General features: G+C 41.0%; 1 protein-coding gene across 2 annotated transcripts in view; it reads right to left on the bottom strand.

Moving 5' to 3' along the window:
• Window positions 1–25,857, bottom strand: part of LOC121909809 (rho GTPase-activating protein 26-like) — a 116,217-nt gene that overhangs the window by 16,837 nt on the left and 73,523 nt on the right. For both annotated transcript variants that reach the window (XM_042430535.1, XM_042430534.1), the window contains 4 exons: window positions 15,198–15,303; window positions 12,344–12,503; window positions 6,712–6,856; window positions 6,074–6,254 (listed from right to left, as the gene is read on the bottom strand). In XM_042430535.1, coding sequence (XP_042286469.1) covers window positions 6,074–6,254; window positions 6,712–6,856; window positions 12,344–12,503; window positions 15,198–15,303 — 592 coding nt within the window. The remainder of the gene's footprint in view (window positions 1–6,073; window positions 6,255–6,711; window positions 6,857–12,343; window positions 12,504–15,197; window positions 15,304–25,857) is intronic.

Genomic DNA, 25,857 nt, shown 5'->3' with positions numbered 1-25,857 from the left:
GTTTTTATTGGATTCGTCGTCTGGGTAACACTTGATGTTTGAGTGAACTTGAAATAGGCAAACAACTCTTTATTGAACATCTTTTGATTTAAGAGCATCAACACTCGACATTATTACCACTGTCAAAATTAAGTATTAATTCTTCAGCTAATTATCAATACTCAAAATCTCTATCACTTTACAAATCAACTGTTACTGTTTAAGCTAATGTGAGTTTCCACTGTATAATTTCATCATATGGAATGTTTTTGTTCTTCTGCTTTATAAAGAGACTTGATGAGTTTCTAATTTTCAAATGATCAAAGGAGCTGCCATTGTGGCTCTTGACCTCATTTAAACTCATGATAGAACCGAAACCTGCAGAACTGATGTTTAGGCTAGAAGAATCTTGTTCTCCTTTTTTTTTGTCAAACAAAATCGTACTTTTATGTGCTTGTGAGTGTGGGCATATCTTCAAAGAACTCAACATGAGGTTCAATCTGTTTCCAATCACTTGTGACCAGCAGGTCTCGATCACCTTCTGACCTGTGAGTAAATTTAGATCAGATACGGCTTCCAGAAGCTCCAAAAAATCTTTTCTTTCATCCATGTCAACTCATCTTCTTCATTTCTGCTTTTGATTCCCTTTGATTTAAAGGGAAAAGGGAGTTTCATAATGTGCAGCAATTCAAAGAACCATATATCATCTAATTCGCTAAAAAAGCAAAATGATCGTGTACTCTATCATTGATTGATGCATTTATCCTTTAGATACAGGCTTCGAAGACAAAACAACAACTGAACAAAATATCTGCCTGAATGATTCTATCTGATTTCCTATTTTTGTGCCATAACAGTGACAAAATCTATTATCTCAAGTTGTCATCCTTGTCAGGAGCATTTTATGTGCATCACTGCAACTAAATTTGTTCAAGGACTTTTTTCTCAGAATAATGCTGAGATGTCATACATTTTTTTGCAATAAATGTATTTAACTTCTCAACATTGTAATGTTTGTTTTTATCCATAAGCATTTTTGCTGAATGATTTATTTCTTTTTTTAGGAAAGACCTAACCATACCATATTTTGAAGCAAATATAAAACCTTTATCACAGGATATACACTGTGTCATCATTACTTATCAATCAGTAAAACCTAGTATACCGCTAGATCGTGTATGAAATGGTCCTGCTGTTGCAGTCCAGCCCAAAATAAGTTGCAAAGCATATATTCATTCATATGAAAATCTTGTGGAACATTAGCACAAATACTGTGCTTACCTGGGGCAATTAGTCTGAGATATATGTTCATTTAAAAACTCTTTCAGTCTTTGTGCCAAGATAATCTAGACTTTGTACAAAACATGGTTATTTTTTAAATTTGACTCTGAATAAGACAACACACTTACAGTAGCCAAAATGTGGAACTGTTGCTTTAAAAAAGGACAACCTGGCACAATCTACAGAATCTCACCATACCTGTCTTGGCCTTGGCAGCTCTCTTGAGATTCACACTTCACTGACACTCCAGCCAGATAGTTTCGGAAATACACTTTCACCCCCATCCCACACACACACACACACACACACACACTCTAGCGTCTGGTGTTTTCATTGTAGCTGGTTGCTGAATAGCTGAAAATCACTTTCAACAGCTCGGTCCTTAAACCTAAAATAAAATCCTGTGTGCACGAACACACAGAGCTGGTCGAGTTTTGGCTGCACATCGCTTTTTTCCACACTTGAAAATAAGATGTAGCCATAAGCCAAATGCAAAAAGCGTAAGGGTTTAAATTGCAAGCTGCTAACGACTAAATTGGCTGGGGCAGATGTAATGAAGGGAAATCTTTATCACACATACATACATATATACATATATAAAGTGCCACATGTATAAAACATAGCACCCTTTTCTACACAGGCATGACCTTAAGAGGAGAAAAGGCAGAAAATAAGTACAAAATCTTGTGAACATATCATTTTGTGCACCATTAGGTGCCCTATCATGACCAACAGGACTTTCACTTCTATCATTTAATGTCTCTTTAATGTGACTCATACTGGAAAGCCTATTTGAAAACACTTTTCTGTGCCCCTTTTGCTCTCTGTGCTCTTGAGTATCTTGCTTTCAGGCCCTTGGTCTCTCTGTTCTTTTTTATTTTCTTGTCAATGTATATTTTGCTCCTCCTTTCTCATATCAACAGCAAGCGGTTATGGATGACATCTTATTCAAGACATCTGGTCCAATGCAAAAAAAAAAAAGAGGCATATACATATCCTATCTAATTAATACAATAAAAACTGGTTTAACTGGATTACGTTTATACCTGGCATTTAAAATGTGTCCTTTTTCTACATCAAGTTTAGACCATAATTCATACACACCTCATTCTGAAAGGACCATAACTTTTCTTTATGTGACATTTGTGTTACATTTAAAGGATGAAGCTGCTTGTCAAGGTTTTTGTAGGAACATTTTCCAGATGTAAATTTATAGCAGCAGCTCTGACACAACAGAAAACAGCAAAGATGGAAGCTGTTAAAAATGTGGCTTATTTCATTTCAGCTGTTATGATGCAAGATTTTCTGAGAGGACTTTACTGGAGCAAAGTCAAGACTAGTCGACTGTTCCTCTGTGCAGCTGCTGTATGCGGATTATAAAAACAACTGCACACATTTACAGTTGTGGTCCATTTTGAGAAATGATCATCAAGCCTTACTGTACAACTGCAAGGTATAATTGTTATAATTGAATGTATGCTTTCATTTCAGGTTTCCAAATCTCATTATCTAAAGACTAAGGTCATAGTGTTCTGTACATTTATTTACGTGGCTTTTGCAATTACTGTAGGGCTGATCTAAAGTGCAATGTAGCTCTAGACATGTTTCCCTAAGGGAACAAACAACATACATCAGAATCAGAACCACTAACAAGTCTTTCCTGGAGGTTTTATCACTCTCTAGGTTATTCACATTTTAAAAAAGAATAGTTAACATTAAGTAAAGGAAAAGTTCAGAAATAATGTGACTCCACTGAGAGTTCTGAGCATCGGCAACATTTTGATCTACCAAGCTTTTTTTCATGGAACTGTTTTGTTCTTTTTATCCAATGTTGTCCACAGTTGCTACCGCTGTAAAAGCAAGAAAGATCGAGAATTACTCAATAGCTACAAGTGTGGTGCATGTTCAAACATGTGGCTTTAATTAATCACATCAGTCAGATTAAGACCTGATGTCCTCATCAGTGACAGAGCACTGCTTCCAGAGAAGAATCTCATTTATGTAATTTGTGTAAATAACAGTGACACAGAATTCACACCGCGAGTTGAATAAATATAGAAAAAAAAGGCTTGAATGTAACAGCTATCTGTGAGTGAGAGATTAAACCAATGAAGATGAAGGAGAGTTAGGCAGTAAAGGAGAAGGAGTCAAGATGGCAGTGGGAAGGCAGAAAGAGAAAAGTAATCAGTGACAACGTGCAATCGTCTTGGTGACAGGCTGCATTTGAAGGTCTGTCACTCTTGTGACAATAAGAGATTGGTAGTGTGGATCTTCTTTTGGCCTCACAAGTTGTATGTCAACACCAGATGAAGACACTTTGTGTGTGCATGTGTACATTATGTGCTCAGCCTCACATCGCTGTGAATTCCATATGAAGGCGTGTGTGTTTACACCTGTTAATAACCTCAGGATGGGTGTGTTCAGTGCTTATGTAAAGATACACTGTACTTCTCACAGGGAGAGGGGCTTGCTTAGACCTGTAAAAATATTTTTGTTTAAGTTGGTCTTTGGTTTCAGTTGTGTAAACGGCTGGTCAGACACTGAGCCAGCCTGAGAAGATAAATAAAATATACATGGCGGGTACTTTTTATAGATTGATTGTATTCAAAACATATTTGACTAAATTATGTAACCGGTACATGATATATTTATGTATGTACTGTATGCATGTGAGTGGGATTTTTGCTTTTATTTTAAATTTCCCTTTTTCAGAAGAAGTAAACAGTCTTCTACTGTTGGTCAGTTCCTTGCTGCAAATGTTTCCCAGATGCTTTTGGGATTTAAACCGACAACCTACTTGTCACAAGACTACTTCTCTAAGCTCTTAGCTGTGTGTGTATGTGCTCATGCATTCCTGTGCCTTTGAATTTCTGTGTGCATGAAAAAAAATGTGTGTACATTCTTGACCCTGTGTGTTTGTGTGTGCATTTGAAGTTAATATGTATATATTAGAGAGTTTCTTTGTATATAGAAATGGGTCCAAACTCTCAACCCTCATTAACAAACATCTATTAATCTTTTCCACTCCTGCCCACCTACCAGAGACCCATTTTTAGGGGTGACAGGGGAGGTCTAGGGGGAGATAGCAGGTCAACAGTACATGCCACATAGAAGTGGTATACATCATCTGAAAGCTGGAAGCCTGAAGAATAATTTGAGATGCAGTTCAGCATTGTGTGTCAAGTTTTTCTAGTAATAAATCTGTAATGAACTTTGTGTTTTGGTTAGGGGCCTATTCAAATTTTGAAAGTTTAGAGGCTTAGATAAAAGGCTTAGAACATCATGATGGAAGTATGTGATGGCCATTCACATGCTCAGTTATGTCTCATAAGTTTTTGCAGCAATATTTGGATTGATACGGTTTGTTACACAGATTTGGTGCAAAATTGAATCATTTCTGACCACTCAAGAATTGATGATAATGGTCAAAAATCCCTCCAAAATACCACATGAAGACACCAAAACCTTGAGGAACACAATAGAAAAATTCATGCTGTGATTTTGTATCAAAAAACATTTGACATACAAAGCCATACATCCCCTGAATGCCCTTGGTAGTTTCTGGTTGTAAAGTTTCATGAGATCAAGTTTCAAAAAATGGTCTCACTACACTACAATGAAATGGCTACTATGGGGACCATCCTCGTCACACATGAATACAATTGGGCTCATTGGATCCACAAGAGTCTCAGCTTTCCAGTCATACCAAATTTATGCAATTCAAAGATTGTTTAGGGACCCCAGTATGCAGAAATATTCAAATACACCATTTTTAGAATATGCAAAAATAACACATTTATACTGCATCCAAAAAACTGCATGGTTTTTGCCCAAAACTGCATGGGATTAGCATGAGGTGGGCATGTCTGTACAGGGGAGACTTGTGGGTAACCATAGAACCAGTTTTTATTAAGATATCTTGAGGCGAGAGGTCAAGGGACCCCTTTGAAAATGGCCAGTAAGTTTTTCCCTTTACTTTGGAACATTATTTAACCTCCTTCCTGACAAGTTAGCATGACATGACATCTTCTCTGTGGCTTTAACACTGAGCCCACTACAGCCTCTGAAAGACAGTAATGTCACCCGCAGACACTGGCGTCCTCGGGGAGTGGAAGAGGTTAAACTGTAAAGCAGCTGCTCTTATTTTTGTTTATCTTGGCATTTCTCTTAATATTGTTTTTCTGCATTCTCTTTTTTCTTTGTCACGTTTGCATCTGTCTTGACATCGTTTGTATAAAAACACCTTGAGCTACATATTTTTCAAGAAGGTTTTCTACTGAATACCCAGATTTTTTAATGGAGCCTGATCAAAAATGTTTTAATGGATTTTATGTCTCAAGATATCTGAAGGGTTTTGTATTTCCTGCTACAAAAAAGGCACTTTTCACTACAGCTCAAAGTGTACGAGGGTAGCTCAAATGTTTCTGGTAGCAGAAAATGAAGAGAAAATGTGAGAAATATGAAAAGCCGATGCTGATTATCTCTCATTTAAACAATAAATGGTTAAACTCTGCTGAATCTGCACAGCAAATTGTAATTTTAAAATTACTTTTTTTATCATTAATTATTTTTTTATTATTCATTTCAAATACTGTTTGACTCTTTTGTGGTTATGGAGCAACAATTTACCTTTTTTTTTTTTTTTGGTGTTGTCCCTCCTCAATTCTTTTAATATTGCTTGAGTCTTTTAATATTGTTTTACTGCTGTAAGTGTATTGAGACACCCTGGTGGCACTTTAAATAAATAAACTTTAAACTTTACAAAAAGATTAACATCAGTTTTATATTCAGATAACTGCTCTGTCGCACTCACAGTGAGCTGGGCCGTATCTGCCGGGTGTCCTGCTCTCCGTCGTTACTGGTCAGGCTGTGTCTTGGAGTTCGACCTTGGCTGCCGCTGCTGCTACTGCTGCTGCTGTTACAGTTGGCAGTGGAGGATATGGGCTGCTGCAGCTCGGCAACTGTGGCATTAACAACACTGTTCCTCTTCTCACCTACAAGAATAAAGAATGATTTATGAACTCTTGGCTTAATCACCTAGAAAAAAAAATTCACTTCCTTCCTACTGAAGTGGCCACCTTTATACTGATGTGCTGTTGGAGGCATATAACACCTTGGCCTAGAGCCCATTTTTTGAGCCTGACCTGACACTACTCTCCTGGGTCACACATAGCAGATATGAAAAAAGGGAAATTAAATGGGAGATTAAAACTCAATATATCAATCAATAAACTATATCACTGAGCAGACAAGTTTATGATCAGCTCAACTCAGGTCATAACCACAAAATAACCCCAGTGACGTCTTTCTCAAAAAATGTATGTACACTAATGGCTGTTAGAAATATTTTTGGAAGGTGAATACCAGGTAATTAACCCATTGCATGTGAAGCATTTGTGTGCTTGTATATTTGACTGTGTGGGTGCGTGCGTATGTTAGTATTCAAGTCACCTTTCTGGGAATGTGTTGGTGTGTGGAAGAGTGTGAGAGGCCTCTCGCTGCAGGATGGGGCTTTGCTCTCAGTGCTTCTCCTCCTGGACAGGTTGAGCTGCATGTTGGTCGAACCTCCTGCAGAACCCGGCATGTCTCTAAATATCTGCACAAACAAGGCAGACAGATCAAGTTTGATTGAGCCAAACATGCACGCAACATTTTTGCTGCCGTCAACAATTTATCAGCAATTTATGGACCCATGTGTAACTGCAGGGCAATGTAGCATATCTTATCACATTGAAGGCGGTTATCACAACATTATGCTTAAATGAAAAAACATGTACACCCATGCAAAAATATGCCAGATTGGGATCTGATGCAAGAAACGGTACTAAAATTTGCAACATGACATTCAAAGTTATGCTAACCTACCAGTGATCCTATGACTTTTTATATCTATTTGCCATGCTCTTGCCTTCTTGCTTTCTGTCTCTCTCTGAAAGACGAGATGGTCTAATATGTGAGCTGATAAAGTATATCTAATATTCTTCATGGATTAATGCTACTGAATTGCAACCATTGCAGATGAGACTCATACTGTATGTACGTATCCACTAAGCTGCTTGCTGCCATGTCTTAAACTGAGAATAATTACACATACAGAAAAGTAAAATTAACAACAGGGCACATTGCAGGCTTCAGTTTATGATTTGTGGCACTGATTATGACATTGCTAAAAATTTATTTCTAATCCTTGAAGTAAAATTAGCCAAGACGCAGAAAAACACATGCCATGATGAAAATATGCATGCTGTTTCTCAGATTTCTTCCCCTTACCAATTATTTGTCTCTATAGTTTTGATGTTTTTCCACAACTTTAGGTTACCAAGGTAACCCTGGTTCTCTGATAACCAAGTTGAGATATCTCACTATGGGAAACGCCTTATGGCGTAACCAATCATGGAAGCTCCAATACCACCACATCTGTTGTGAGACAGACCAATCACCTTGAGTTGCATAGGCCAGCCCGTCCCCCTTGATAGGCGCCCATGGCGTGCCACCCGTTATTCTCAAAACATTTCTTCCCCATAACCTACCTATGTAAGCAGGGCAGTGTTGTGAGACACCTAATTCGGTTATCAGAGAACCGGGGTTACCCTGGTAACCTAAAGTTCTTTTTCAAACCTTGCTCAGTATCTCACTATGAGAGATGTAAATGGTAAATGCACTGTACTTATATAGCTCCTTTCTAGTCTTCCGACCACTCAGAGCGCTTTTTACACTATGAGTCACATTCACTCACTCACACATATTCATACGCTGAAAGGGGTACAGGGGCTACCATGCAAGGTCCCAACCTGCCCATCAGAGGGAATCTAATCATTCACACACATTCACACACTGATGGAACAGCCATCAGGAGCAAGTTGGGGTTCAGTATCTTGCCCAAGGACACTTCGACATGCAGACTGGAGGAGCCAGGAATCGAACTGCCGATCTTCAGATTAGTGAACGACCAGTTCTACATCCTGAGCCAAAGCTGCGCAGATGTGGCCACTCCCAAATTGCACAATCCGAAGCCCATAAGACCTTGACCCAAGACGGGTCGACACCACAAGCCCTCCCCATGGGCTAGCACACAATTAACATGAACCCACACTCAGGACTGAGCAAGCTGGTGAAGGCGCTGTCACATCCAGGCGGTAAAACCAAATAAATGTGTGTAGGGATACCCAACTAGCAGCGGCACAGATGTCCCTCACAGAAATGCTCCTGAAGGGCACATCAGGTAGCCATACCCCTGGTGGAGTAAGCCCATAGGCTCTCTGGGGACTGCAGACCATATCGCTCTGGAGGCAGAACTACAGCTCCACCACCCAGTGTGACAGGCGCTGGCAAGTCAGAGCCCACCCTCTGTGAGAGTTGGCCCAGGACACAAAGAGCTGGCTACTCTTTCTAAATCCCTTAGTCCTGTCCATATAGATGCGTAAAGCTCTCACAGAACAGAGTGAATTAAGCCGCTTCTCACTCTCTTCCGCAAAAGGTGGTGGGTGAAAGGCATGTAATTCACTTTCCATTTGGCTGACGTCAGAGCCAGCAACAGGATAGTTTTGACAGAGAGTAACTTTAAATCAGTACAATCCAAGGGCTCGAAAGGCAACCCTGAGAGCACCTCCAAAACAGCTGGCAAGTCCCATGATGGAACTAAAGGTTTGTGCGCAGGTCGCAATCAGTGGGCTCCCTTCATAAACCTCTTTATCAGAGAATGCTGTCTGACCAGCACATTAACAAAACCCACATGGCAGGCTGATTGCAGCCAAATAGACCTTAATGGTGGAAAAAGCTTTACCATTGTCCAGTAAATCCTGCAGAAAGCATAATACATCCGGGACAGAGCTCTAGAACGAAATGCTGGCTCTAGCCTCACACCATCTCTCAAATACGCGCCAATTGTTATCATGTAATGATCGTGTTTGAATAGTCCTAGCAGTCCATCTCTTTTTCTGAACGAAAAGAATAGAGGACACTGCGCATTTTGCGCATCTACGGATCTACGGACACTCGGCCAAATCTCTTCACACCAGGCAAAGCACTTCAGGGTTGAGCCTCTTCTCGCAGTAAAGATTTCTCCTAGAGAATAAATCCACCCCGCTGGGGATGTGTGCCGTGCGTAATGACAGCAAGCACTCGCTGCTCCACAATATCAGACTCTGTGCCAGTCTATATAACTTCACAGAGCACATGCATCCTTGCCGGCTTATATAAGCCACGGCTGTCGTGTTGTCCGTCCTGACCAATGCATGAAAATTCCCCAGGAGTGGCAGGAAATGTTTGAGCGCCATTAAAACAGCCATGAACATGACAGAACTTCCTGGGCCAGGTCCTGTCTACTGACCTCCCCTTGAATACGGCTCCCCACCCTGTCAGTGACGCATCCGTTGCAACTGTTTTTCTCATAAGTACCGTTCCCAAGGGGACACCAGTAGTGAACACTTCCGGGTCCATTTGGCTGAGATGACGCTGTACATCCAGATGCAATGAGGACACTCAGCATTGGAAATCCCTTATTCTCAGCAGCCAGAGGAACAAAAGAAATGGCTGATACCATCAGCCCTGTCAGACGGAGGCAGGCTCATAGCAAGATCTATTTTCGCCAGCGAAACAGAGCCCTGGCGAAATTTCTCCACCCGAACTTGTGACAGAAAAGCCCGAAAAGAGACAGAGAGAAAAGAGTCATTTCGAGGCCCAAATACTCTATACTCTGAGTGGGAGACAAAACGCTCTTTGGGTGATTCCCAGCAGGGAGCACAGAGGAGAAAGTTGTCCAGATATGCCAGCACTCTGAGGCCCATGGCTCGTACTGGATTCAGAGCTGCTTCCACACACTTGTTGAAGCCCCTTGGGGGTGATTGACAGCCCAAATGGCAGTGTCCGATATTTGTAGGCTACGCCACTGAAGACAAACCTGAGATATTTTCTGTGCGCTGGATATATGCTTATGTGAAAATAAGCATCCTGTAATCCATTGATGGGAACCAGTCGCCTGATTGAATCCAGCGGTACACTGTGTGTGAGCATCCTGAATTTGTATTTCCGAAGGTGTGAATTGAGGGAACGTTAGTCCAGAATTGTACGTAATGAACCTCCCTTTTTTGGGAAAAGGAAAAACCGAGAGTACAAACCCGGACTCTTCTCCTCCCCTGGCACAATGTAAATTGTCCCGCGGCTTAAGAGAGAAGAGATTTTGCTCTCTAAAGCCTCCACCGCTTCCCCCATGGCTTCTGAGAACAGCACACCATTGAAAGATGGTGGTTTTGCTGCGAACTGAAGCCTGTATCCCCTGACAACATTTGTAAACACCCAGGGGTCAGCTGCACATGTGGCTTTATGAACGAGCCTGGCTGCGTCAGCAGCTTCTTTATTGAAAAACCATGTGAAGTGCTTTGTGCTAGCATTACGTGACGTTTTCCCACTGTCCCGTTCTGAAATCTCGTGAGAGTTGAGTTGTCAAAATCAGCTAAATATTCTGCCATGACAGAGTTGACAGAAAGTGTAGCTTAGTGTTATCTAAAGGATTTGGCTGAATATTTAACTCAACTCTCTCGCGAGATTTCAGAACGATACTTGAGTGAGACTTGGTGAGACACAAAAACAAACAGACCTGATCAAGCAAAAGGCAAAGATAAACATTTTATTTCTCTGTATGGTCCTATCCGTTATGTTGTCAGACACTTATAATAACAATCTGAATGTATCAGTGGCAAAAACAAGCACTTTTAGTGGACGTACACATAGTGCGCTATTGCTCCACCAGATTACATTGCAGCCTGTTTTGTGGCTGCCGGCTGCAGCGCTCTTGCTCAACACTGGACCAGTTTCAAAAATTGTTGTCCCCATTAGTCACTTAGACACAAGAAGATGGGAAAATAGGGTCCAGGTTGAAGGAAGATTCCCTTTAATGGGTGTAACACCACGGGCACTTATAAAGGGGGACAGGCTGGCCCATGAAACTCAAGATGATTGGTTGGTCTCATCACAGACGTGGTGTTATTGGAGCTTCCATGATTGGTCACACCAGAAGGCCCATAGAGAGATACCGAATGAGGTTTGAAAGAGACCTAATGCTGCGCCGCTTGTATTAATCTGTTATTTCAGCCTAAGTGACACGTCATCATCCCCTCATCCATTCATCTGTCAACGCCTTAATTCTGCTTTTCAACCAGCTCCACACCCATAGCTGCACTCAAGAAGGAAAAGAGGAAAATAAAAAACAGATTGGAGAGCTGGAGAATCCATTTTAAACACACTGGATTCGTTGTTTTGGCTGCAGAAACGCGCAATAAAATAAGCAGGATCACATGAAACCGACAAACTCCTCAATACAGTACATGCGCATGTTATGAAGCTCGAGTAATTCCTTCATTCATTTCCATACTGTTTACAACTAAATGAAATCTTTTCATTATACTAAATAGTTATACTGTCAAGGGGAGAGAATAAAACATTCTTCAAACAGGCTTCAGGCTGAAATGAAAGAAAATGAGCAAAATTTATGAAGAGGGACTCAAATCATCCTCTAACTTGTGGAGAATGAGAAGTGTCATTATTCTGCAGATGTACAGTAGAAGACAGTGGCATACAGAGTGTGTTGAGATCTCTTAAAGGACAAACGGACCGCTCTCTCACAGTATTCATTCTCCAGTTGTTTTGGTTTTGCACATTGCACTAGAGACAGCTGTTCTCTGGGAAGTCTGGAGGATGAAGGGGGCCAACAAGTAAAGCTGTGTGTGCACAATGCTAGGGTCTCCTACAGTCAGGCTGATTTGTCTGTTGCTATGGTGACATCTGTAAGCAGCTTGGTCTGCCAATAAGCTGCTTGGATCTAAAGGGGAAAGTGGCTTTGAAGTGTATACAGTATATACAGTTATTGTGAGTGAATAAGTGTGTGTGTGTGTGTGTGTGTTTGTGTGTGTGTTGCATGGGTTCACTCAGATATACAGAGTTAGTTGAATTAATTACTGTTTTACTGCACAATTACACAAAGGTTAATCCCCCTAACAAAGTCAAGGGATGCATTTAATCCTCAAACAAGTAACAAACTGTTTTGTTTGTGTTATTTATTTGCATAAATGCACTCTCATTGCCTTACCTTCTCATGGTGCTCTATGAGGATCTCCACTACTATATTCTGGAACTTGATGTCCATGATGGCTGCCACTGTCTCCTCTTGTGGCCGGAGCAGAGTTGGCCCAAAAACCACACCCAAATTAGCGATGGTCATCAGGTTCTGCTGGTGGTGACTTGCCACACTGTTGAGGTTGGTAGACAGAGAGAGAGAGTGTAAGTGGCACCACATTTGATCTAAATGAAAAGATACATTTTGCCGCAGCCAGAAGCTGTTGTAGCCAAAAAGCTTCAATAAACCCACTGTACGCTATGTATCCAGCAACACAATAGACAATGTCGGTAACTAGCTGTTGCTCATAGTGGAGTATTTTGTGACTAAAGAGCCAAATATTTTTCTCAGGAGTTGGTGGAGACAAAACAGAGTGAATAATGGACTTTTATTCTCCAGGTGGCCAGAAAAATTACTCCAAATGAAAGTAAATAGTCAATTAGTTCACCATGACAAATTCATGAGTTGAATATGTCAATTGCCACGGTCACAGGTTGTCATTAATCATTGGTTGGTTGCCAAATAGATCTGCGTCTATTTGTTAACCTAAAAAACTGAAACCAGTGGTGACACAGGAAGAGGCCTAACCACACAACTGGAGTGCAAGGGGTTCTGTGGGAGATGGTGAAGCAACTGTGGGAAGTGAGTCAAGCTAACTGAGGTTCAAGCAGGCCCTCAACCTTTGTCACTGTTGGCAACTGAGGCATTTAGTATATGTGGTGACCTGATAGTAGCTGGTACAGTCGTAAGGCTTCGTGGTAATTAAATCCCCTAGACCTAATAACAAATCATTTCAGCAGTATTGCCTGTGCCATGACACAATATTGTGAGTCGATAATATGTCAATATTGTGTTAATAGCTTGTCCCGCCACCCCAAAGAGGCCAAAAAAAAAAAAAAAAGAAGAAAAGATTAGTGAATACAATTTTAACTAAATACAGACTTAGGGAATTGACTATTACATCTGGTTGCAGAGTCGCAGAATTGGCAGGATAATGAAGTCATAAAGCATGACACAACATTTTCTTTGAAGCTTGAAGGTTCTTTATTTATCTTTGAAATAGCAGGTTCATCTCAGTTCTGGCCAAGACGGATCAGCCTACTCAATGGGAACCACCTGATGCATCTAGACAGAGTTTCCAAGTAACAAAGAGTCAGCACTTAGCCACACACCACTCAATACCCTGAGATCTCTGTTGGTACACCTTAAAGACTGGGCCAAGAAGAAATTGGATAGGTTGACGATAGTACATGAAAAAGCTGAGGAAAACACTATCAATGAAACAGCAAGGAGCCTGGAGAAAAGACAGCATCAGCTGTCTGTGAACACCAGACTAAAACCGGTTACAACATCGACTTGGAAGAGGTCAAAGTCATTGACCAAGGGTAAGCGGATGGCCAGAGAAAGATTAAGGAGGCCATTCACATCTTATCCCTTCCGCTCTTACTTGAACAGATTTGGTATCATTTACCACTGTATTAAGTATTTCCTCTATTGTTGGAAGAACCTTTAAGCTCATCCTTCTTAGTCTCTTTGGAAATATTGTTCAGGAAATTGATGCCAATAAAGCTTCTGATCTGCTCTGAACTGAAAGACAGAGCTAAAGTGTGATCCAGCCATTCAACCTATAAGCCAGTGATGATGATGATGACCGTCGGCAGGTGTAATCCACTAAGCCTAGGTAAAGATAAGCGTGTCCTCAAAATACTTGCATTTGCACTCCCCTGCATGTTGTATAAACATGGCTGATGTCCCATTCGTCACACATCATATCATGCCGCCGCTGTTGAAGAAAGCCTGATAAAGCCAGAGGGCTTAGATGCGGGTTTAGAGTGAAAACACAATGCCTGTCGGCTGCATTAGAGTAATAATTATACATAAGCCTACTATGTCATGCCCTGCTTTTTTGCTTATGGGCTGCAGCAGCTTGTGGTTACCTAATCTACACACAGACAAACCTTTTTGAATCACAAATCTTCTTGCCTACATGCTGCTGTGCAGCATAAAAACTTCCAAAATGTGGAGGCAAAGGTGGGATTCGAAGCACCGCGGAATAAATCTGCAGAAGCAATTGTCGGGGAAAGGTCTTCTTGTGAAAAAAATAAGATCTTTGCAGGAGTCTTACAACAGATTTGTTGAACTTAATCGGCTGGAGTGCTCATCAGCATCTGCCCTTCTGAAACGTCCTTGAGTAAAACACTGAATTTCAATCAGCTTAAAGGGTGAGTAGCATCCTATTATCTTCCAGTAAACACCGATTTGGTGATTTACAGGTCAAAAAACATTTCAACACAGATTTAAAATTTGGGTAAAATGTAGATGAAAAGTTAAATTTTTTTTTAAACATTTAAATGTAGTCAATTAAATGAGGTAACTAGATGTCTGAGATACTTTTCCACAACATCTTTTGACCTAAAATTCACAGTTATTTAGGCGTTACTAGGCTGTGACCATAGTGGCTCCTACACTTCCTGTCATCCACAGAATGACCTGCACAGGACCATTAACCCCTCTCTCCCTTCAAGGGATAATTCAGGAAATAGATTTGACCTGGTAGCTGCTGGAAGGGTTTCTATTTTCAGTACATACGACCTAAATGCATGTGGTCAAGAGATTATATGTAGCCCTAATCCTCCTCAGGGATAAAGAACAACAGCAATCAAGCTGAAGAGTTTTCTAGTAATGTGTATGTAGAGGAGAGGAGAGGGTTCTCTATTGCTGTTCACACTACAAAGTACCTGCTAAAAAGTGTACAGTGTCCGATACAGAAAAATAACAATGAATGCAGGTGTGAATCTGTGTCTATGTGTTTGATATCTCCACCTACTTGGCCAGGTGTTTGATTAGCAGCTCCAGCATCTGTCTGTTCTTCTCAGGCAGCCGGTGCACCAGAGCATGGATCTCTGTCACCCTGGCCTCTGGGTTGTCCAGCTCTGGACAGAGACAGATATGAAGACAGGGGGAGAGACTGTTAAGGGAATAAAGACTTGAGCATGTCACAGCTGATGACTTCTTTAATGACACATAAATGTATAGCTGAAGTGTATACTGCTGGAATATACACAAGCAGAACCCTTTTATTCTTCCTGTTACAACAATGATACATATTCTAACAAGTGGTCATTGTCACACAGAATTTTGCAGGACCTTGGTGTGTAGACATAATTCACACTCTGTAAGAATGAGCTGAGAAATGAAAAGAATAGTTTACTAGAGCTTCAAGTAAAGTAACACCTTTGGTAAGCTTTTTATGCGAGGTTAATATCAATCAGATTCAGTGAATCTGTTATACAAAGATCTTCATAGCTTTGCTGTTGTCAGCAAATCCCTTGAAAAGACCAAAACATGTGCTATAGATCTAAATTGTTGTCCAAAAACTATTAAAAACACATCAGTGAGCCACACCTCACACTGGCTGACATGTTCCTTCATTACTATGAACATGGACACTGTAGTTTATTTTAAGTCAATCCTACATATACCATCCTGCTGCCCTAAATACTCACTGGAGTGCCAAATGTATATTAATCCATAACTGAAAATAGACCCCAACAAATGCACTGTTTACTTCTAACGTGTAAAAATCTCTAGTACCCAGCTGTTTTAGAAATTTACTTTTTTAAACTAAACTATTTGTGACCTGTTTTAAAAGATTTACATATTCAGTAGCAACCAATGGGTTTGTGTCAGAGTACCAAACACAGGGTAAGGAAGTAGGAAAGTATTTAGAGGTGGACTAACACATCCTTAGTTTTGGTCTTTTCATCGGAATAACGTCAGCCTTATGCTTGAGGTTTGACTCAGAGTTCCTGTGATTACCATCATAGTCATCTGTAACACTTGCAATATAGAGTGAAAGAGTATTTATTTTCACAAGACAGAGAGATGCAGAAACCAGACAAGACAGGCAGAGTGATGGAGTCAGAGACAAATAAAGAGGTCGTTTTAGTCACTGAGTGTTTCACTTTACTGCAGAGTGGGGAAGATCTGTGTCCTAGTGATTAACAGGTAGACAGGCAGGCAGGCACACAGACAGGCAGAGAGACGTGTTGTTGATGAATGACTACAATAAGTCACAGCTGCAGAGCCAGTCGATAGAGATGACGGCAGACTCACACTAGATCAACCCTCGGGCCCTGGCTGTCAGCGCCAGGCAATACAGACACAACTGGCAGAGCACCTTGCACACAGACACACACACACGTTGTCTTACCAGCTTACAGGGCTGACAAGCTACACACACACACTAAAAACAAAAACAACCAGTCAATCACACACAAACCCAAATATCTTTAACATACACATGCATGTGCACGTCCACTACACCCACATATACCTCCAAACAGATGCATGCACATGAAAACAAGAACACTCTTCGTTCCCTATAATGCATTCTCTGGTGTCTACCACTTCACACACATTATGCTGAAGCACATACTCTTCTCCAAACCGCAACTCATAACATAGGAACAAACACAGACGGCACAGAGACACACAGCAGTGTATGGATAAACGACAGGTTTTCAGAAAAACAAATTTAACGCTATTGAAAATGTGTTAATTCCACCCAAGAGTGAATTAAGAGCTGAATTCAACTGTTTTTTATCCTTGACTTATTTTTTCAATCATACCAGACTCTGGAATTACCTTCCACTGATGCCTGTCAAATGCCATGAGAGAGATAAACAGCTAAATTGAATATGATTCCCCCATGACTTAATGAGGTAAATTTTAATTTACTTTTATTTTTGTACCTGCTTGTCTCATTACCAAGGAAGGCAACAATGTGATTAATGTGTTTTGGGTGCTTTCAGGAGTTTAGAAAGTCAGACTTTAACCCAGACAAGCAGTAATGCAGTTGTCGGGGCAACTATGGCTCAGGAGGTAGAGCGGGTCAAGGGGTAGTGGTTCGATTCCCAGCTCTTCCTGTCCATGAGTCGAAGTGTTCTTCAGCAAAACACTGAACCCCAAGTTGCTCCCGATGGTCAGGCCAGTGCCTTGCAGGGCAGCTCTGCTGCCATTGGTGTGTGAGTATGTGAGAATGGGTGAATGAGAGGCAAAAATTGTAAAAGTGCTTTGTTCACTAAGGTAGAAAAGCGCTATATAAGTGCCGTCCATTTACCATTTGTTGAATATATGGTCAGTATTTGGTGTGATGGCCAATGGTCAGTAAGTGCTGTAGATGCTATGCTAATACAAAAACAAAATAACGTACAATTAATTAGATCAAATAGCAAAGATAATCATATTTCTGAAACACTATGCTGTGTCAATGGAATAATTTGATATTTTGGAACATATTCGTACTTGCTTTCTTGCCAAGAGTGAGATCAATCTTATGTCTGTGTGTTAAGTATGGAGCTAGAGTCATGAGACAACTAGCTAAGCTTAGCATAAAGACTGGAAGCAGGGGGAAACAGCAAGCCTGCCTCTGTCCAAAGTTCAAAAATGCATTTACCAGCCCCTCTAAAGCTCACTAATTAACACTTTGTTTCTCATTAGTTTAATTTACACAAAAACAGAAAGTGACATGTTGTAACTTGATGCAGCATAACCGTCTGCCCAGCTCTGATGTTCAGTGTCCCCGCTGGTTGCCTGGCAACTTCATGGAGACTACAAGATTCTAGGCAGTCACTGCCATGGCTGTTGTTTGCCAATAAATAGTTAGAGCAAGTAGGTCCTTCTAAAACAAACAACATACAACGTAATAATCTGGAGAGCTTTAAATGTGCTGGTTTGCATATTTTTCAACTTTGGACAGCACCAAAGTAACTGTTTCCCCTGCTTACAATCTTTATGCTAAGCTAAACTCATCACCTTTTTGCTCTAGCGCCATACTTAACATACAGACATTAGTGGTATCGATTTTCTCATCTCATCACTCATGGCATGACAAGCTTTCCAAAAATGCCAAACTTTTTCTTGATTGATATGATTTACAATCCGCATAAACAGGTCTGAATCATTGACAGAAGAAACCTGGACTCAACTGATCCTCCTGAAGTTCAGTTGCTGTCAGTTATGATTTACAGTCTGCATAAACAGGACTGAATCACTGACAGAAGAAACCTGGACTCGACTGATCCTCTTGAAGTTCTGTAGCTGCGAGGGCCTGTCAACGAAACACCAAGGAGAGAAGTTGCCCACCTGATGACCAGAGAAGCGTTTACCCCTATTCCCATTCAAGAAATGATTGCCGATTATAATGTGGGATTATAAAACCAAGTTCTATGAGCTCAACTGATCTGCTGGATAAAACCAGTAACTGCTTTGAAAGCAAGACCATGTGACAGCTTGGAAAGACAGTGGACGGGAGGAAAAGACCCCAACAGGGCTGTCATGGGCTAGCTACCCATGACAGCAGGCTCCCTTACGTGCTAGTGAATAGGAGTGATAAAGGAAAATACCCTATGAGCCAGTGAGAGTGGGGGCAAAAGATGGATCTTTGGCTGACACAATGGTAACTGACACAGGAACGGAAATGACAACGAATCACGTAATTGGCACAGAGACAACAGCTGCTGGACATGAGTTCCAATCATGTAGCTGTGGTTGGTCCAAGGTAACATCGCTCCGTGGCCTAAGGATACACAAAGGCCAGATGAAATACCTGAAGCAGTTGAGACTAGGATCTTGTATCAAGTCAGTCTGGTGAAGCTCAGAGGCAGGACACAACTCACAGTCTACCGAGCATCAATGTCCCAGTTGTAGAGGAAGGTAATTCATCCACACCATCTGAGAACCTAGAACCAATCCAGATACAACATGTATTGGAGAAGAAGATCCAAGGATACAGAGCACATGTGAAGTCCTGCAGCCAAAAAAAAGAGTGGGAAACCGTCATAGCAATCTGAGAAAGATCCTGGAAGGACTTCAAGGAACAGGAGAGAAGCTGGAGAGGATGAGCGACCTGATTGATGAATATGGGGTAGAAAGGTTTTGAAGCGGAGCACTCCAAGTGTCAAATAGGGAACATACCTCCTGACATGCCACTCATTCCTCAACCAGAATACCAGTGTGACAACAGCCCTCCTAAATGGAGCTAAGTTGAGAAAGCTGTGAGGAAGACAAGGACAGTGTCAGCTCCAGGACCAAATGGAGTTCCCTATCAGCTGTATAAGAACATTCCAGATGTCCTGAAGTTTCTGTGGAGGTTAATGAAGGTGGTGTGATAGAAGAAAAACTTCCCAAAAGCATGGCAAAGAGAAGGGGGAGTATTAATCCCCAAGGAGAAGAATGCCTTGAATATCGATCGATTCTAGCAAATAAATCTTCTGAATGTTGAAGGGAAAATTTTCTTCAGTATTGTTGCACAAAGGATGGCAACCTATCTGAGAGACAACAACTTGATTGACACCTCAGTACAGAGGGCTGCTATATCAGGTTTCTCAGGGTGCTTAGAACATTCAACCATGATATGGCATCAGATTCAGGCTGCAAAAAAGGAGGGAAGAGACCTTCATGTTGTATTCCTCGACCTGGCCAATGCTTTTGGATCTGTCCCACATACTGTCCTCTGGACAGCATTTGAGTTCTTATATGTTCCAGTGACCATCACAAAACTGGCAGAAACGATTTTCAAGATCTGCAGTTGTGCCTCACAACATCAGAGTACACCATGTCTTGGCAATCCCTGGAAATAGGAATAATGGCAGGATGCACCATCTCCCTACTAGCCCTTACCATGGCCGGATGCAAATGGGTAGTAGGAGGAGAACGCCTGCAGTAACAACTACCTCCCATCCGCGCCCATATGGATGACATAACCACTCTGATCACAACCATCGCATGTAAAAAGTGACTCCTGGAAAAACTTAATTCCAACATAACATGGGCATGGACGAAGCCCAGCAAGTCCAGGACCATCTCCATTATCACAGGAAAGCTCACAGATCAGAGATTCCACACTGATAGAACATCTGTACTAACAGTATCAGAAATGCTAATCAAGAGCTTACGATGGTGGTACAATACAAGCCTTAAGGACTCAGACCAGGATGGGCAATTGAAGGAAGAAACCATCAAAGGTAAATTGCATCTTTGGTGCCTGCAGTTTGGATTGCTTCCCCGTCTGATGTGGCCTCTGACAATCTATGAGGTTCCAATCACCAAATCAAGAAGCTGGAGAGAACAGTCAGTACATAGATCAAGAAATAAGTCAAGACTCCCACGATGCCTCGGCAATATCGGCTTGTATGGGAACGGGGCTCTGGAACTGCATATCACTGGCCTTACTGAAGAACACAAATGCTCCAAGGTAAGGCTGGACATGATGCCCGGATGCCACAATATGGGCGGCAGCTTCCAGAGTGGCAGCAGGCAGAAAGTGAAACCCATCCGAGGTGGTACAACAGACCAAATCAGCTCTCAGGCATGGAGATATTGTGGGCCAAGAGCAGCATGGAAAAGGCAGATTTGGGCTAGGCATAAACAGACCCACATGGCACAAACAGACCCACATGGCACAGAGCAACACCTGCCCAGTAGAGAAGCCTGTTGGTAAAAGAGATACGGCAGCAGGAGGAGGAAGAACAATGTGCAAAGGCAGTCTCACAGGCAAAACAGGGCCAATGGACAAGATGGGAAAACCACCAGAAGCTTGATCTTTGGGAAATGGAAAGAGGCAGACTTAGCTTCATCATCAAAGCCATCAACAATATTCTTCCCAGTCCCAAGAACGTGATCCATGGCTTGGCTAAGACCCATCATGTACCAAGGACGCTACACCTGGAGGCACAACCAGGTCCTTCAGCACCTGGCACTAGTGCTGGAAGAAAGGAGGATTAACAACAATGCCCTGTCTCCCCAAACGCCTGGCTTCTCAAACACCATGGCCTTTGTACTAGCAGGAAAGGTACCAAAGAGGTCAACTGCAAGCAAAGAATCAAGCCTACTGGATACAGCCCAGAATTGGAAGATGAAGGCTGATCTAGACCAGAGGCTCACCTTTCCACTGGAGATCATTACAACCAGTCTCAAGGCCAGATCTGATCCTGTGGTCGGCCTCACAAAAGGCCCTGTTCATCATAGAACTGATGGTGCCATGGGAGGACACAGTTGGTGAAGCGTACAAACACAAAAAGCTGAAGTACTCCGATCTAGCAACTGAAGCAAAATAAAAGGGCCAGAGAACACAGGTGCTCCCTGTGGAGGTTGGCTGCAGGGGGTTTCTGGCCATGTCAACCAGCAGGCTGCTGAAAGTAAACACCAAGGAAGGAGGGTGCCCACCTGATGACCCCAGGGAAGCTTCTACCCCTACCCCTACTGCTGGTTATGATTTACAGCCCACATAAACTGGACTGAATCACTGACAGAAGAAACCTGGACTCGACTGATCCTCCTTGAGTTCTGTTGCTACTGGTTATTATTTACAGTCTGCATCAACAGGACTGAATAACTGACAGAAGAAACCTGGACCCAACGGATTCCCCTGAAGTTCTGTTGCTGTTGATTATGATTTACAGTCCGCATAAACAGGACTGAATCATTGACAGAAGAAACTTGGACTCGATTGATCCTCCTGAAGTTCTGTTGCTGCTAGTTTTGATTTACAGTCCACATAAACAGGACTGCATCATCAACAGAAGAAACTTGAACTCGACTAATCCTCTTGAAGTTGCCGTGTGGGCCTATCAATGAAACACGAAGGAAGGAAGGTGCACACCTGATGACCCCAGTGAAGCATTTACCCCTCCCCCCCAAGAAAGGAATGCCGATTATAATGCAGGATTGTAAAACCAAGTCCTATGAGCTCAACTCAACTAACACAGAAGTTGTCATGTACTTGGTTTGACTGACACATGCATGAAATGGCATACAGAAATACATAATATTTTGGTATTTGCCTTATTGCTTGACTTACTTTACAACTCTGCTCCATTTCACATCACATAATGTCAAGAAACTGCAAAGAGTCCATCTAATTTCTTCCCCACATCAAAAGAAAATTTCTTAAAATTATTCACAATAAAATAAACAAGGATATTAGCTGTGTTTTTTTCAACAAAAGACAAAAACAAATACACAAAACAAAATACATATGCACAAACTGCAGTCTGAATGTCAGTGTAACACTGGTCAGTAGCTATGGTGCTGAGTCACAAGTGATTACAAAAAGCAGAAGTCATCAATCATTGCAGCCTCCAACTCATCCATCACTTAACAGACAACCTTTTAAAGTCACTTTTTCTCTTTCTAACCTTGAATTTCAGACCCTCAAACGAAAAAATAAAGATACTATGTTCCCAGTATGCATTCCTTTCTGTTCTATTGTAACGCATACATCTGAATACAGTCATACATGGCTGTTTGCATGTCCCCTACACACATGAATTTAGTTGCAACACTTCACAATGTGGTGAACATACAGGGTTGACAGAATGAGAGAATTTTCTGTATGCCACCAAATAACTTAAGAATTTCACAATTTAGAAAAACAATGTTTTGTCCATTGTAATGAGCAGAAGGCAGTGTGACTCGTCCCCTCAGAAAGCATAAATTTGGTTCTTTCTGCAACTGAAATGTGTTGCCTGTATTTAAGTTCAAATGTACTTGGAACAGAGAAAACCTTATTTTTTTAATACAAGGAATAAAAGCCAGCATGGTTCCACTGACACTACTGTATTTTGAATGGAGAAGCATAGTTGTCCTGTCATCAGTTATATTCACACTGGTACTTGCACCTTTAGCCTGGGCTATTAGATAATTAGAACATAACCAGTATTCCTATTTTTTGAAATGATTTTAATCATTTCAAAGCTATTATTTGTGCTGCTGATATAGTGCTAAATCTTTCTCACCCTGGTTGGAGCCCATTAATGACTGTGACCAACTCTGGTCACAAGAAGAATTTGGTCATGTCTGTATTTTAACTTGTCTGAAACCAAGCATATATGTATGTAATACACCACCTTCCTTATGGCTCCTGGCTTCAAAATAGCTATGTAAAATCCTGAAAACAAGACAGGGTCTTGACATCATTAAAATTTCATCTGTGCATCTCTTAAGCAAGAGAGGATTTAGATTATGTATGGAGTACATACTTTTACAATCAAAGTTGGGAAAGCAAACACGTACACACCAACATACAGTAAATGAAGCGTGCATTACTTCAAGAGGCTTGCCACATCTGCTGACCATCGGCTGATCCTTAACAAACTCCAGCACCACCACCTGTTCTACTTTCTTATTATTCATTATTCATACTTGACATCCCCTGTATATGCCAAATCCTATCTTTTACATCCTGCTTGGAATCGTATAGGTATGGCATACACAAAAATGAACCAAACTGTACAAATACAAGATATCTACCATTAAGTAAACTTTTTCATTTACAACCAAATACCCATGGTTACTCCTATTAATATTATGGCATGTATTCTGAGAATGTCACACATTTTGTGCAAAATTTGAAGAGACCACATAATCTCAAATAAAATCCATGCAACATAGGGTAAAACATCTCCTATTTCATGAAAGATATAAATGAATTATGGTTCTTAAGGATTATTAAGGATATTTTGTGGCTTAATTTGAAAAGGTGCCATCTTTCTTCACAAGCTATTACACTGTACGTGCATGCAGTATCAATAAAGCTGCACAATCAATATTTCTCTATTTACTGTAATATGAAAGGGATCACTTTTCGTGACAAACGCACAGATAATTATCACCCGAAGCTGCAGTTCTGCTCAATGCTACAGAGTTTTATAACACTTTAGTCATTTTTTTGGTTTTATGGCTCAGAACTTTACTATTTTGTTCACTCTCATCGCTCTCATCAACCCCGTTTCCAGCCAGCAGGCAGCTGTTTTCAGCTAATTTTTATTTGAAATCTTGGGCAGAGTTACCATCAGTGAAAGCAACTATTGCTCTCAACAATTGCAGATAAACTGAAAGTGGCATGTATCTATTGAAAGCTAGCTTTGTATGCAAAAGGTACACGTCATTCACTTCTATAATAGACAGACTTTTCAGGGTTGAGTGATGGCTGAAAGTAGCCTAACTCTCCAGTCTTCAATTTCCTATTCTGTGTAGTCTGTTTCTTGTGAAGCTGAAAGGCATGCCGGGAACTGTCTGGCATCACTGTCAGAAATAATCAGAATAATCATGCAGGTGATGAGAAAACATAATGTTTGACCATTGTTTTCCATGCAAGCTGAAATCACACCACCTGGCAAGAAGCAACACTGCCTACATCCATTCATGCACAAAAAGCATTCTAAATTATTGACTCGTGTTTTCCATAGATTTCCAAAGACCCTACATATAGAAATCTATGGTCTAGTCAGCTCCTCATAGTTCTGAAAATGTAAATGTAATGTAAATTTCCAAATAGGTGTTATTTGAATAAACTGACCACATATTGTGAATCTAAATGGTTACTTTCTCGCCTGAAAAAATATTAAAACTTAACAAAGTGACACATTAACAGTCCTACAGCATTAACAACACCTTTTATCCATGGATACCCAGTATGCCTTGCAGTCCAACAAAAGTACCCAAGGGCCGAGCAGCCATCGGGATGGGTCAAGATGCTGAACATGATGTAATTTCACCAGTAAATCTAAGAGGAAACCAATCATTGCTGGTTGACATAAAACACATCATTACTGGTGCGCCAGTGCAGGAATGTCATACGAGACACCAGATTAAAAAACTCTGTATACTGTGAAATACAGAGAGATTAATCTGGCAGAGATAAGCTTAATTAGCATTGTGTGAACTTGTTTGGCAAGGGCTTGAATGTAATAGACGTTCATTTATATGTAAAAGTCCCTCACATTTAATTTCACTTACTCAGAAATTAATTAACTGTTGATTGTGTTATACATTATTATTTTGTTGAAGTTAAAGAAATTAATCATTCCTGAGGAATTGGAAAGGCAATTGATTAATGATCAATTCTGGCCATGTCTATGACTGCAGGTCAGGTTTTTTGAGTTGATCTGAAGTCGATTGTGAACCAACACAGACGAGACCTCTAGATCCCTGGATTGAAAGAAACTGTCAGCTAGTCTGTTTGAAAATAGGGATGGGACCTTTTAAAGTCTGTGAAATATGTGTCATGCTGGTTAGACTCTCAATGACAAACTGAACACTAGCCTTAAACACTCTACTCATGGCCATCATTTTTCACTCCCTTATAATCTCTCACCCTTTCATCTCTCTCTTTTATGTACAAGGTTATAAAGAATAAACTGCAGTAATGGTAATAGTGAATAATGTTTAATCCAGCTTTTTAGGGCCTTCACAAAAAACTTTCACCTTATGGAAAATGAAGCCAAATGAAAAAAGCTGATGGAATTCAGGCATCTTAAGCAATGGGAAATGTCAGATGGGAAATGGAGTAATAAAATGAGAAAATCAAAGGTGAAACAGAAGAAGAAGATTGCTGAATTAATGAGAAAGAGACACTGCAAGCAAACTCCAATGACTGGAGCCAGAGTAATTATTGTATGTGTGTTTTCTTGCTGGCACACGCC

The sequence above is a fragment of the Thunnus maccoyii genome, chromosome 13, assembly GCF_910596095.1.
Source record: "Thunnus maccoyii chromosome 13, fThuMac1.1, whole genome shotgun sequence".
NCBI lineage: Eukaryota > Metazoa > Chordata > Actinopteri > Scombriformes > Scombridae > Thunnus > Thunnus maccoyii.
This window is presented reverse-complemented; position numbering and strand designations above follow the sequence as displayed.